At 42.5% G+C, this 12,398-nt stretch overlaps 1 protein-coding gene across 8 annotated transcripts in view; it reads left to right on the forward strand.

Moving 5' to 3' along the window:
* Positions 1-12,398, forward strand: part of PCDH15 (protocadherin related 15) — a 990,968-nt gene that overhangs the window by 952,866 nt on the left and 25,704 nt on the right. For all 8 annotated transcript variants that reach the window (XM_046942815.1, XM_046942814.1, XM_046942813.1 and 5 more), the window contains one exon: positions 7,909-8,085. In XM_046942815.1, the coding sequence (XP_046798771.1) occupies positions 7,909-8,085 (177 nt within the window). The remainder of the gene's footprint in view (positions 1-7,908; positions 8,086-12,398) is intronic.

A 12,398-nucleotide genomic window follows, 5' to 3' on the forward strand; every position in this document is an offset into this window, starting at 1 on the left:
TGAGTTGGTGGAGCCAATAGCCTGGACTCAGTGGGCAGTGAAGCCAAGCAGCTAGGATCTCTTTCTAGAGCAAGAGACACTGACAAAGCAATTGGAAAAGGGACACAGTCTTTCATCCTATGGTGGTGACTTGTCAGCCGTGAGGGAAAGATATCCCTTCAAGGAAAACTTGGTAGTTAACCCAGGCAAATGGACCACCATGGAGACAGGTATCCAGTACTTGAGGGAACTAGCTGTGGTAGAGATGATGTATGAAATTAACTTGGATGATGATACCAACTCCCAGGATCCAGATAACATGATACAGATGCGACCGAGAGAGTTGCATAGAATGGCAGAGAGTTGTATAGAATGCACCGTCGCTGTATGCCAGCACCCTGATAGGAAGGAACTGGAAAGGTAACAAAAGTCCAACAGTAGATTAAGTGGCTATGACTACTCTGACAATATGAAGATGGTCTCTCTTTCTCCTTACAGGCCTGTGACTTGGCTATGGAGAAACTGTCCCAAGCGGTCCAGCAATTCAAAGACAATATGTCTTGTTCCCCACCCATACAAACCAGTATGTCAGCTATTAGAAGTAAGTGTTCCTCTGCTCGAGAGAGAGGATACACACCATGTACCATCCGGTGGTTTTACCTGCATGACCATGCAGAGGGATATGAGGAAGTGGGATTGAAAACCCACCTTGGCTTTACAGGCACAGGTTCATGAGTTGCAAGGGAAAATAGTCACAAGAGAGGGTCCTTCCTGGAAAATGGCAGCTCCAGTTTCCAGCAGGCAGTTCTCCGGACAGAGAAAATGGTTCGATCAAATCTCTGAGGTTGACAATGAGCCTTTTGGTTCTCATACACTAGAGATGAGTTAAACCACAACACAGATGGTGCATTAATTTATGAAATGAGAACATTCGGTATAATTCATTAACATAAAAAAGACTATCATTAGCAAAATTGGCCACACCAGAGGTTATTCAGCTCTTTTGTGTCGCTTTTTATGCCAGTGGAGTGCTGTTAAATATTAAGCTTTGAGAATATACCATTAACCACCAATTGCAATACACCGAGGATTTGGTATGTTAGAAAAGCATATAGTTGATCATTTTGGAAATTATAGCAATCTCTACCCCCCCCCCCCCCCCCCCCCCCCCAAAAAAAAAAAGAAAGAAAGAAAAAAAAAGGTGATTCAAACAACTTGGGAGAGCAAGTTACATCAGATTCTCCCCAGCCGCCTGTAACATTCACTAGAGAGTGGTTACAAGCTATTAGGAGATACATAATTCAGAACGTTAGCACTGGAAAGGCTTACTCAGCACAGCCTGAGAAGTATGTTGGTTAATGGTCCAAGAAATACACCGCAGAAGAAAAGATTTAAAACATCACTCTCTACTTGGCATAGGAGTTTTCACTTTTTGAGAGAGAAAACGAGTGTGTCTTCAGCTAGCGTTTCTGATGGTGTCATGATTCCTTGCCGTAATTCAGTAAGCACCTCAGTTTTCCACCAGCTGCTTTAATTTCATCACCAAGCTGTCCATATCGTGTGGACTACCCATCACTGTCAGATTTGCCATTTCTTTCACCCACTTCAATTATGATGGTTCAGATGCGTCTATTGATGTCTGCTGTAGGTGACAGAAAATGGTGTGAAGCTTAGAAAAAAATTGACATGCATGTTGCTCTCCTTCAGGATTTGGGGTGAAGGCAGACAGCAGTAACTAGGGGCACATTTCCTTACATATAGCAGGGTTGCTCTGCAAGCTTACTTCTTGGGCACGCAACAGCTTATCACCTAGAACAAGCTGACCAACTTTGCTGTGGGATCAGCTAGGTTTTTGATTTTCATGTGGCTGCAACACCTGTAGATAAGGTCAGCTGTGCTGCATGACCAGGGACATCTATTTCTCTCATCCGATAGGTGATAGAAATGCCGTGTGCATTCACTTCCTTTGTATGGACAATACATATGGAAGATGACCTCGAAGTGTAATAATGGGGGGTAGCTCAGTGAGGTCTTCTGTGAAATACTCCAACAGTACTCCTCTGAAAGGGCTGATTTAAGCCTTGCAAAATGGAAATAGTGTTGCTTGGGGAAATTTCTTTTCCCATGAATTTGGTAGGGTGAGAAGTGACCGTGGAATGAAAGGAGGTTAATTTCCATCCATGTGGAGAAAATCTCAACTTGGTTGTGGTAGAGTCATTCATGGGAAAAAGTCTGATGGAATCACCTTATGCTGAGAAATAGGTAGGTACAACAGTAGCTAATGGGTTTATAGTTTAGTAACAATTGTATAATAACTCTATCTAGACACTAACCCCTTGACATTGCCATATCAAGAGATTTCCATTGTCTTCTGGTTTTTTGTCAGCATTGTCTTGGTGGTAGTTTTGTATTTTGATTTCATTAAATGTGACAGTGCAGCCTGCATGTATTTATGCAAAGGCAGACTTCTCAAAATGCTTTTGCTGGTATTATCAGGGCTTTTGAGCCTGTCTGCTGTCTACATTGCTCTGGGGAGCATTTTTCCCTCTCCTGGAATGGAGAGCTGAGGAGCTGCTAGCCGAGTTCAGAATTCCCAGCCCTTTGGCCCACCTCCTCTCTGCCATTTTTCCTTTCACTTCTCTGTACTGAGTTGTTTCACGTTCAAGTAAATTGCAGAAGTAGCAAATAATGAAATTAGTTAGACATTTCCCTCCAAATGACCACGTGGTGTTTCATACCACGCTATCATTCTATGATTCTCAATTTGACTGCTTGTAGAATGACGCCATGTAGTTGTTGCAGCGTATGGTGGTTAGCAGAGATCAGTCCTTTTCTTAGGTGATCTTTGTTCCCACTGTGATCAGGATGATTAGATAAGGCCGCATCTAGTAAGGTAGATGATAGAGACTGAGGCTTACTCAACTTCAGCTTTTCCATATAGTACTGTCAGCTGAGAAGCATCAGTTCAGCGATCTCCTCCCTCAAAAACAATCATCTGCTCTGTTAATGCATTTTCTCTGAAGCGCTGTAATGCAGTGCATGACTTCGCAGATGAATCTGTGAATTTCTGCTTTATTTTGAAATTGCTTGCTGTGGCAGTAAAAAGTCTTTTATGCTGGGATGTGAAGATAGGTCCTTGGGGTTGGAGTGAGGATGTCTGTTGTACTGTTTGGGTGAGTATAGCATGACGATCCTTCTGCAACTGGGGAAAGTGATACTGAAACAAAACGCTGGAGTGTAGGGTTTTTGGAGGGCAGGATTATGCATGATGAGCACAGAAGGAAAAAAAAAAAAACTGAAGTAATATGTAAGAAAGCAGATTTCCTTTATGTTGATCAATAACCCAGCGTGCTTTTATAGGATTAAGATAACTAGGTATAAAGACATTATCTCTTGGTTGTTCTCTAAATAATTTAATGTTGTTACATGCAGAGTAAATTGGCTCAGTGGTGCTCCTTCCTGCCTAGGTACATGCTTTGTATCTAATTTGTATTATGTCTGATAGAATAGTAGAAATAATCTTGGTCAAAAGATTTTTGCAAAGAAGGAGCATTCTCAGGCTCAAGATAAACCTCATTTCCAGCTTTTCTATTTTGCATAACAGCATAAGCTGACTGCTTTGTGCTCTGCTTTCTTGCCAAATTTACTTACACTTTCAAATACCAAGAGTTTAGATTTGTGTTGCTGAGAAATTGTGTGGAGCCAGAATTGTCAGTCAGAGGTTACGCAGTTTATATGGTCGTCAGTGCTTAGAGCTCGGAGTCCACAGTGCATGCTATGTCAGAGTCCTGAAGGAAATAGAATTCTTATTTCATTTCTTAAATAATTTCTGTCTGCTCCAGAAACTAAATAAACACAGCAGGCTATCGTTGCCAGAGAACGGAATTTTTTTTTTTTTTTTTTCCCATGGAATTTTCTGCTGAGGAAATTGTGCACGCATTAAATTGAGGTAATGGCAAGAGTCTAAAACATCCTTCAGACTGAGTTGTTTCTTCAGTTGGTGAACAGCTTCTGAGTGTACGTGTACAGCCGAGCAGTTCAGCTCAGGGATGTCTGGAATGTCACAGTGCTTTCAGGCCCCATTGTCATCTTCTTTGCCAGTGACAACAATGAAGGTCTTTAAAGCTGGATGCTGACTTACCAAGTCTCGAGCAAGGACTGTGAGTTTTATAGAGCTCCTGTTGCCACAGGGCTCTTGTGTGGCTGATTCCATATCCCATGTTTTCAGGTAGATTAGCTGATTCATGTGCAATTTCACAGTGGTTTCCAAGGAAACTTTCAAGAGAGCCTTATGTTTGCCTGTTCTTCGCATCTTTTTCAGCAGCAGGGCTTGTGTCAGGATCTCTCCCATGCCAGGATATGGCTGGTGTGCTGGATCCATGCTGGGGTGCAGCCCTGTGCTCAGCGAGGGTCTTCTCCGCCTGGGATGGGCTGCAGCAGCCTCACCCCCACCACGCGCAGTGCTGGCTGCTGCCTGGAGCTGCTGCCTCCCAGGCTTCGGGGTCAGCTCTCCTGGTTTCAGTAGCGTTCCAAGAAGCAGAATGCTGCATGAGAAACCAGCAGACCTGTGGTGGACCATGTTTGAGTCCTGTGAATATATAAGGCCATATTGTGTCCTCCTCAGTGACAGTGAAAATCCTCTTGTCCTTCCTTTCAGTCCATAGGCGTTGCTGATGGGAATTTGGATGGCAGTAGTAATGAAGATGAACAGGGGGGAACTTACTTTCATTGCAGTATATCTGCAGAGCTTAATGGAGTTAGAGAAGTAGGAAGGCATCATTGCCACTTAATTTTTGCTTCTACCACTCATGCACGCCACTGTGGAGAGGCGATTGCAATTCTCATTGCGTTAACAAGGAAGAGGTGAATTTTAATCACACTTCAACTAATAAATACAGTAGAATTGCACATGCTGTTGTAATCGGCCTTCTGACAAGTACTAGATGGAGCTGGCCACCAGGTTGAATGACTTATAGAAAAACTTCACTGGGTATTGCCCTGTCTTTAAGTGCAGTCTTTAATTGCTGCTTTTCAGTCCTCAGTGCCTTTTTTATATATCTCAGCCTAAACATGCAGTTTGCGTGTTTCAGATGAAATCTTACTGATGCTCCGCCACTCTGTGCTGTGTCTTGTGATGCCAGTTAAAGCCAACAGCTGCCACATGCCTAAGTCTGATAGTAGTGTGTTCTTTGTTCTCCAATTTGAATTATTAAAAGCTATTCTCAGTGGCAATGAATTTCAGCAGAAGCCATGCCAGGAATTTCTGAGAGGGAATTTTATTACTGACTTCTGCCAGAAGTGACCCATCCAACCTCACAGGCTGTTTTGTGTTGGGCAAATAATAGCTGTGTGCAAGGAAGCAATAGCAAACTCCCCTGCAGTAGCAAAAGAGGATTGTATACTAATGAGGGAAGCAGACGTTTTATGGACTTGTTCTTTGTGAATGCGTGTGCAAAACACCACTCTAAAGACAGCTTATGATTTCTTTAATCCCCTGTACTCACCTAATGTTTAGGGATTTGTTCTGTCAAGATTTACCTGGCAGAGTTGTTGTTATTCAGGTGGCTGTGACAGGTTAGTGCCCTGGCTGCCAGTTACACGTGTGCCAGAGGCGGAGATGGGGAAGAGTTTGCCGTATCTGCGAACTGCAGGTGTGCAGCAGGGCACTGGTCAGACAGCAGTGTGCCAGCCTGTCTGCTTCTTGCTGCTTCTGTTTTCACTACGAAAATGGCTCTGCATTAACAGCGTGTATTCATCATGGAGAGAGAAGAGGACCTGCGTCTGACAGATCTGTGTCTTTCAAAATCTTGGGGAAATGCTTCTGTCTTAACGGCGTGCTCAGTTTTCAGGTGAAGAGCAGAGTAAGGGGGTGGATGAACGTGCATCAGTGGTTGTGCAAAGTCGGTAAAGTAACCTCAGCCACTGCAAAAGATTCTGTGTAAAACAACAAGCGGCTTCTAGAGGGAATGGCTTCACATTGCGCCGGGGGAGATTCGGGTTGGACGTTAGGCAACCACTCTCTTCTCTGAGAGAGTGGTCAGGCGCTGGAATGGGCTGCTCAGGGAGGTGAAGGAGTTCCTGTCCCTGGAGGGGTTCAAGAAACATGTATATGTTGTACTGAGGGACATGGGATAGTGGGATATATTGGTGATAGGTGGGTGGTTGGACTGGATGACCTTGGAGGTATTTTCCAACCTTGGCGATTCTATGATACTGTTGTCGGTTTTTGTATGAGATTGGTCTTCTTGTGCACCCTAGAGCATGTATCTTGGGTGCATCAGGCACTGTTCTCCCTCTCATTGCCTTGCTCTTGCATCCTAAATAAGCTATTGCATTTTGATGTAGTATTTCTATCACATGAATTAGCCCAGAAAACACTGCACTTCCTTAATAACTCATAGTTACGATGGAATGAAGAGACTCCCAGCTTCTCTTATTTATTTCTGCCTATTGTTTTCCCTTGTATCCAGCATTGATGATATTTGATTTTATGCCCTTGTTTATGTATCTCCCTGTGGGCTGCCCTTCTCAGCCCCAGTTTGTAAACCTCCCCACATCAGCAGGTCAGCATGCAAGGGTGATTTTCCCATTTCCTTTGGGATTAATTCTGTCTGTGCCCAACAGCTGTGGATAAAGCTCTCCTGATATCACTGTCTGAACAGCTTTCCATTCTCCTCCTGTCTCCATCCATTCTTGCCGCAGTTTGGCTCCTCACCATCTCTCCTGTCTGCCCCAGCCGGTCTTGATGGGAGCAGCAGTTCTGCTTGCTGCATACAGAATTTGAAGCGTGTACAGCTGAGCTGTTAAACCATTGCATCTTCTCCTAGTTGGATTAGCGGTGGTGCAGGTACACAGAAGCAGTCTGCTGCAGGAGCTCAGCAGGTTTCACGGGCCCCATCGGAGTAGGAGATCAGACAAGTTGGAAGGAAATAACACATATGTTTTAACTACAGTAAGATACTGTCCTTTCTAAAATTGCTCGTTAGATCAGCAGTGAGTTACAAGCACAGCTTCCCTATAAAATCCCACACCTCGGGCTCAGGTGTGCTTGCTGTTTGTGCAGAAACTTGTCAGGTGCTCAGTGATGTCCTTGCACCACTGACATTTTGCTTCTGCAGATGCGCCATAGACAATTCAGCATGACCGCATCTGATTTCTTTGTTTGGAGGGACATTCTGCAGACATCCAATAGGTTTTATGTCCTCAGCATTGTAGTGCTCTTTTGTATTGTCATACTGTTATACATATCTGCAGTGTACCTTTCAGCACTCTGGCAGATTGTAATTAAACCTCCTCTTTGGAAAAGGGACATATTTGTTTTGGTTTGTTGTTGTTATGTCCTTGTGATGTGGGGCATAGCTGTCTCCAAATTCTGCCAACTTATCTTTCTTCTGCTTGCTAAACTTTTGCAGTATATTATATTCTTTTCTGTAGTAAACCTGTCAACCCAGTGTTCCAACTTTCTTACAGCTATAAAACTTGTTCGTGCCTTCCAGAGTAGCGGATATTTTGGCACCTGATGTGTTGTGCTGTGTTAGAGGACCGGATGAAATATCCCACAGAAAGTGGCTGAAATTGTTGTTTTTGGGTGTGACAGTTTATTGTATGCACCCTGTGTGAGGCTGGAACTGAAGAGCCCTGAAATCATATGGCTTAATAAAAAGATGACAGGGTGGTGTTTTTTGGGGTGAAATATAGATGGTGTTTCCCGTGAGCCATTTAAAACTCAACTGATGTCATAAATACAAAGTGGTGGACTTAAGGACACTGTTTCTTTTGACCTCTCCTAACACCGCTAAGTGTTTCCCAAGAGTTTAGCATTCAAGAGGTTATGTTGGTGTGGAGTTTTGTTTTTTTTTTAATGCTCTACAAGTTACCATCCAACTCAGTGTTTGTTGTCTAGTAGTATCTCCTTCATGTCCCCTTTAGGATTCTGGAACGCTACGTCCAAGATCAGATTCCTGGTGCAACCGTCGTGGTGGAATCCATTGGCGCACGGAGGTTTGGGGATGGATACTCCGAAGAGGATTATACCAAGTCTGACCTCATGGTCTACGCCATTGACCCACAAACAAATAGAGCCATAATGAGGAATGAACTTTTTAAGTAAGTATATTGTTTGTCATTATTTTCATGCTTCTAGGGACTGTTTTGAAGGCTGTTGGTCTGTCTCTGTTAGTAGGTGATTTGACACAGCAGGAACAGAGAATCCTCTGAAGAAACCAATGTACAGTGCCTACTTCTGCAGTGCATACAGCTTGAGATCCATTGCCATGAACTGAACAACCCCAGTAACTGTGTGTTTGTTTGAGCGTTCTGCGTGTGAATCAATACAAGGAAAACACTAATCAAAGTCTTCCTCTAAAGCTGACTCTTTTTGTTTCTTTTGCACTTTTGTGTTTGCTTTTTATCTCAGGGAAAGCTAGACCAGACTGCTCAATGATGGCATAAAGCAGTACCTCAGTCAGCAGCCTATAAAGCAAATGGCTGTGAGCGATCCCAGTGGACTGTGATTGAAAAGGGGCTTGTTCTCTCGAGCTCTTAATTTAGTACAGATGAATTATAGCACACTAAAGCTCTGCATATATTCAGAGTTTATAGGTTGGAAAAGATGACTGTGATCAGTCTGACCTGGTATAATAACAACCATAGGAATTCCCAGAATTAATTCTGTTTTGAGCACATCTTTCAGCAAAGGAACTGCTCAAGAAAATCCAATCAGCTACGACCTTTGTGGCGTTATTGCAGAGGTAATTATTTTTACTGTCCAAAACTACAGCTTTTTTGCCTTTTCTAAAAATTTGTCTGGATTCAACCACTGAATTTTATTACAACTGAGAGTGCTGGATTGAAGCGCCCAGTTGGTGCTTTTAATTTCTCATTCTACCAAAACCAAAGCTTATGATCACATCATCCTCTTAATTTTTTCTTGACGAGTTCCTTGTGTTCCGCACTCTGAAACACATTTTACGTTTTTTAATCACTTACAGTTTTCTCTGGACTTTCTCCAGCCTCCCAGCATCTCAGTCACACAGTCTTTTTCGGTCTTGGGAGCAATTTGTCCTACTTGTTACTTCTCCCCTTCTGGGGGATCAAGGTTCTTCCAGCCTTAACTAGTTGGGAGCACGGCTGCAGTGGGAACCAAATAGAAATATACGAGCTCAAAAATAAATAGCGTGGTGCTGCCCAAGTTCTATATGTAACATCTGTGACCATGGTGATAGTTGGAAGTCCTGTGAATTCTTAACATCTTTGGAAAGCACTCTGTGGATCCGCTGGTGTTTATGCATGGAGTTTGTTCAAGTCCACGGGGAGAATATTTTCCTCTTGCAGAAAACGTCTCCTCCTTCATCTTGGTGCCCATTGAAAAAGTAGAAAAGTCCTTTTAGGGATGTTCGTGCATCCACAGAAGGTACACAGAGAAAGAGTTAAGATAGTTGGAAAGCAGATTTTCAAGTGTGAACGGAAGGTTATGCATTCACCTGGTTTGAAAATGCATGGGATATGATCGACTTAGAAGCAATCCCATTAGAATGCACCATGTGCCTGCATGCTCAGCTTTTTTTTTTTTCTTTCTCATTCTCTCCCTGCTCTTCAAAAGCTTTTAAATATGTAAATTAGCAAAGCCCTGGGGAATGCTTTCCAGGCTTTAGGGTAGAGGTGATAAAGTGTCAGCTTACTAAAAGTAGAGAAATGAAGCACAAGTTCTGTAGCATGGAATCTGAAGTTAACAAGTTTTTGCTATCAAATGGGTGAACCTGTAGAGATTTCACTCAGCTCAAGTATTCATCCACATCTAAAAAGAAATTCCTTCTGTGACTATCTTCCCTGGAGTTTATATCGCTTGAGAGATCACAGGGCATAAAGCAGGGCTACGGGGGATGGATTGCTGGGAACCACAATCATCCTTCTGCCAGCCAGGAGTCTGCTCAGGATCGTAGCAGAAAACAGATTAATCAGTGTAAGCTTCAATCAAAACAACGGGGTGTGATGGGAGGGAGATTGTATAGTCAGGTTGCATAGTTGAGAAGTTGTCAATGTAACAGCTGCCCTGTGTTCCTAATTGCTAGCCCGGGAAAATCTCTGTCTCTCTGCTAATTTTCCCCTGTCCTGTACTTTTTAAGACTGATAAACAGTGAGAGATTCATCCTTTACCTTAGGAGTTCTACAGCTGATTCCCTGACATCTTTATTAACCAGGAATCTGTCTTGTTAGGCTGAAAAATGTCTGAATAGTAACTACACTTGGATATTGTCTCCTTCTTTGTCAAACCCCTAACAGACTTTGAAGCCACTTAGATAATACTGCAGACTGCAATGATCAGCCTCCTTTTTTTTTTTTTCCTTTTCTTTCTTATGAAAGGGTGTTTGATTTATTAGAGCATAAAAAAGTGGAATTCAGAAAATTTTTCCTGCATACATTAAGTGGAAAACGTCCACCATTAGAAATAAAGCGCTTACCCTGTCTGAATCCTTTTGCACTGTGTGTCATGCTTCATGATGGCGTTAATGTGCACTGTTGAGTTACGAACCTGGTAAAATAGGGTTTGTCAAGAAAATGCTAACAGAATTTTTAAGAGAGGCTGTTAAAACCTTGCAGAGATTTAATGCTGTCCTAGCTGAATGCTGTGTTTGGCCAACAAGGGCTTGTAGCATGCACCACTGACATCTAGTGTACAGCAAAAGAATTAGAGCTCTTTTTGTACACCTTTTGCAAACTATCATTGCAGAACTTCGGGATGTGAAAAAAGATTTTTGCTCCGTTACCCAAAAAATACTTTGTGGAGGAAGCCACGGCATTAGTTCTGAATATTAGAAGAGCATGGTAATAGAAAGAGAAACTGTTCTTCAGGATGCCTTTTGGTTTGTTTCTGTAGGATTGCAGGTGTGTGAGTAGCTACGGCTCCTCTTTGAGCCTGGCATGATAAAATGTACTCAGAGTTGTGCTATAGCTCAGAGCCAGCTGGATCATCTTCATCCTGGTGGGGGCCCCTCTCTATGAAATTTATGGCTGGACTTTAAGGAAACTACTTGGCAGGTTATGAAACAGTCAACCCTCACTTCCAAAGTGATTCAAGAATGTTTATTTTACTTTTGGAAATTACAGCCTGCTGTAAATAACTCCCAAAACAAACCTTGTTAGCAAAGGTACTGTTTCGGTTTTTTTGTTGTTGTTGGGTTTTTTTTGGGGGGGGGGAGGAGGGTTTCCAAAAAAATAGTCACCCAATAGAATATTTTCAATTAGACTGGAAATGAAATAGCTTTCTTAAGATCTTCATGATCTCTCTTGAAACTGCCAATTACCAGATCAGACAGTCAACTTCTTCCACCACATTTGCTCTTTCACGGACTTTGCTAGCCTTGATAACTATGCTCTTCAAGCTCCTTTCTTAGGTGGTGCACTGAATCTGAAGTTAAACAGAAGATGAACATTGCTGTAGTTTACAGGCAGTGACAAGAGCTCCTGGGTAGCTAATTTCTGAGCTAATCCCTAATCTTTGTGCCTTGTAGGGCTACTTAATATCGGCTGTACTGATAGCTGTATGAATATCATTTTGTTCCTGTATTTACTAATCTTAGTCAAGATTGTTGTGATATCTAGCAGTGTTCAGGTTACCTGTGCTGTTTAAACGACCATTTATTACATGCAGTTTGTGCTTTTCCTCTCAGAAGAAGGGCGAAACTCCAGAAGAGCTGAGCTCCATCTTATTAAAAAACTAAAAATAAATAAATAAATAAACAACAAGAGGGAATCAGTTTTCAGCCATCTCACAGTCTGTCATCTTCTGTGACCTCCAGTTTGACTTTAACAAAACAAACACAGATGACTTTGTGAAATGTTCTTCTCTTCTTCCAGTGTGCACCTGCCAGGAGCGTTCCTACAGGTTCCACCTAAAAACTAACCTAACTGGGAGGTTGCTCTAAACTAGAATAGCTCAAAGCCAGTGGAAAACCTCCACACTGTGCAAGATTTTGAAAGGACACATCATTCAGCAACTCTCGCGTTCGTTCCCACTGGAGATGAGCTGATCTCATCATTGTCCCTTTGTGTCCTCCTGCCGTCCTTAAGGAGAGTCAGAAAGTCTTTCAAGTAATTCGTTACAGAGCATCAGCGCTGTGATTTAAGAAAACAGTAGAGACATGGAGCTCAACTGAGCAGAGCAGATACAAGAAGATGGCTCAGAATTGTTGCAGCTGAGCATGAGCGGGGAATTATTAATCCTAGTGTGTTTTTATATTTTTTTTAATTTTAGTCTATTTTTCCCTATCACTTCAATGCTGCAAGGAAGGTCAAAAGGGAACAAAACGGATGGATCTCCCACCAAAAAAAAAAAAAAAAAATTGCCCTAAGAAACTGAGGGAAGTTCTTTCAAAATTAGCTGCCTTTAGATTAGCATCAAGTTGAACTTGAGTCTTGAG

This window comes from Gallus gallus, chromosome 6 (genome assembly GCF_016699485.2).
Source record: "Gallus gallus isolate bGalGal1 chromosome 6, bGalGal1.mat.broiler.GRCg7b, whole genome shotgun sequence".
Classification (NCBI taxonomy): Eukaryota; Metazoa; Chordata; class Aves; order Galliformes; family Phasianidae; genus Gallus; species Gallus gallus.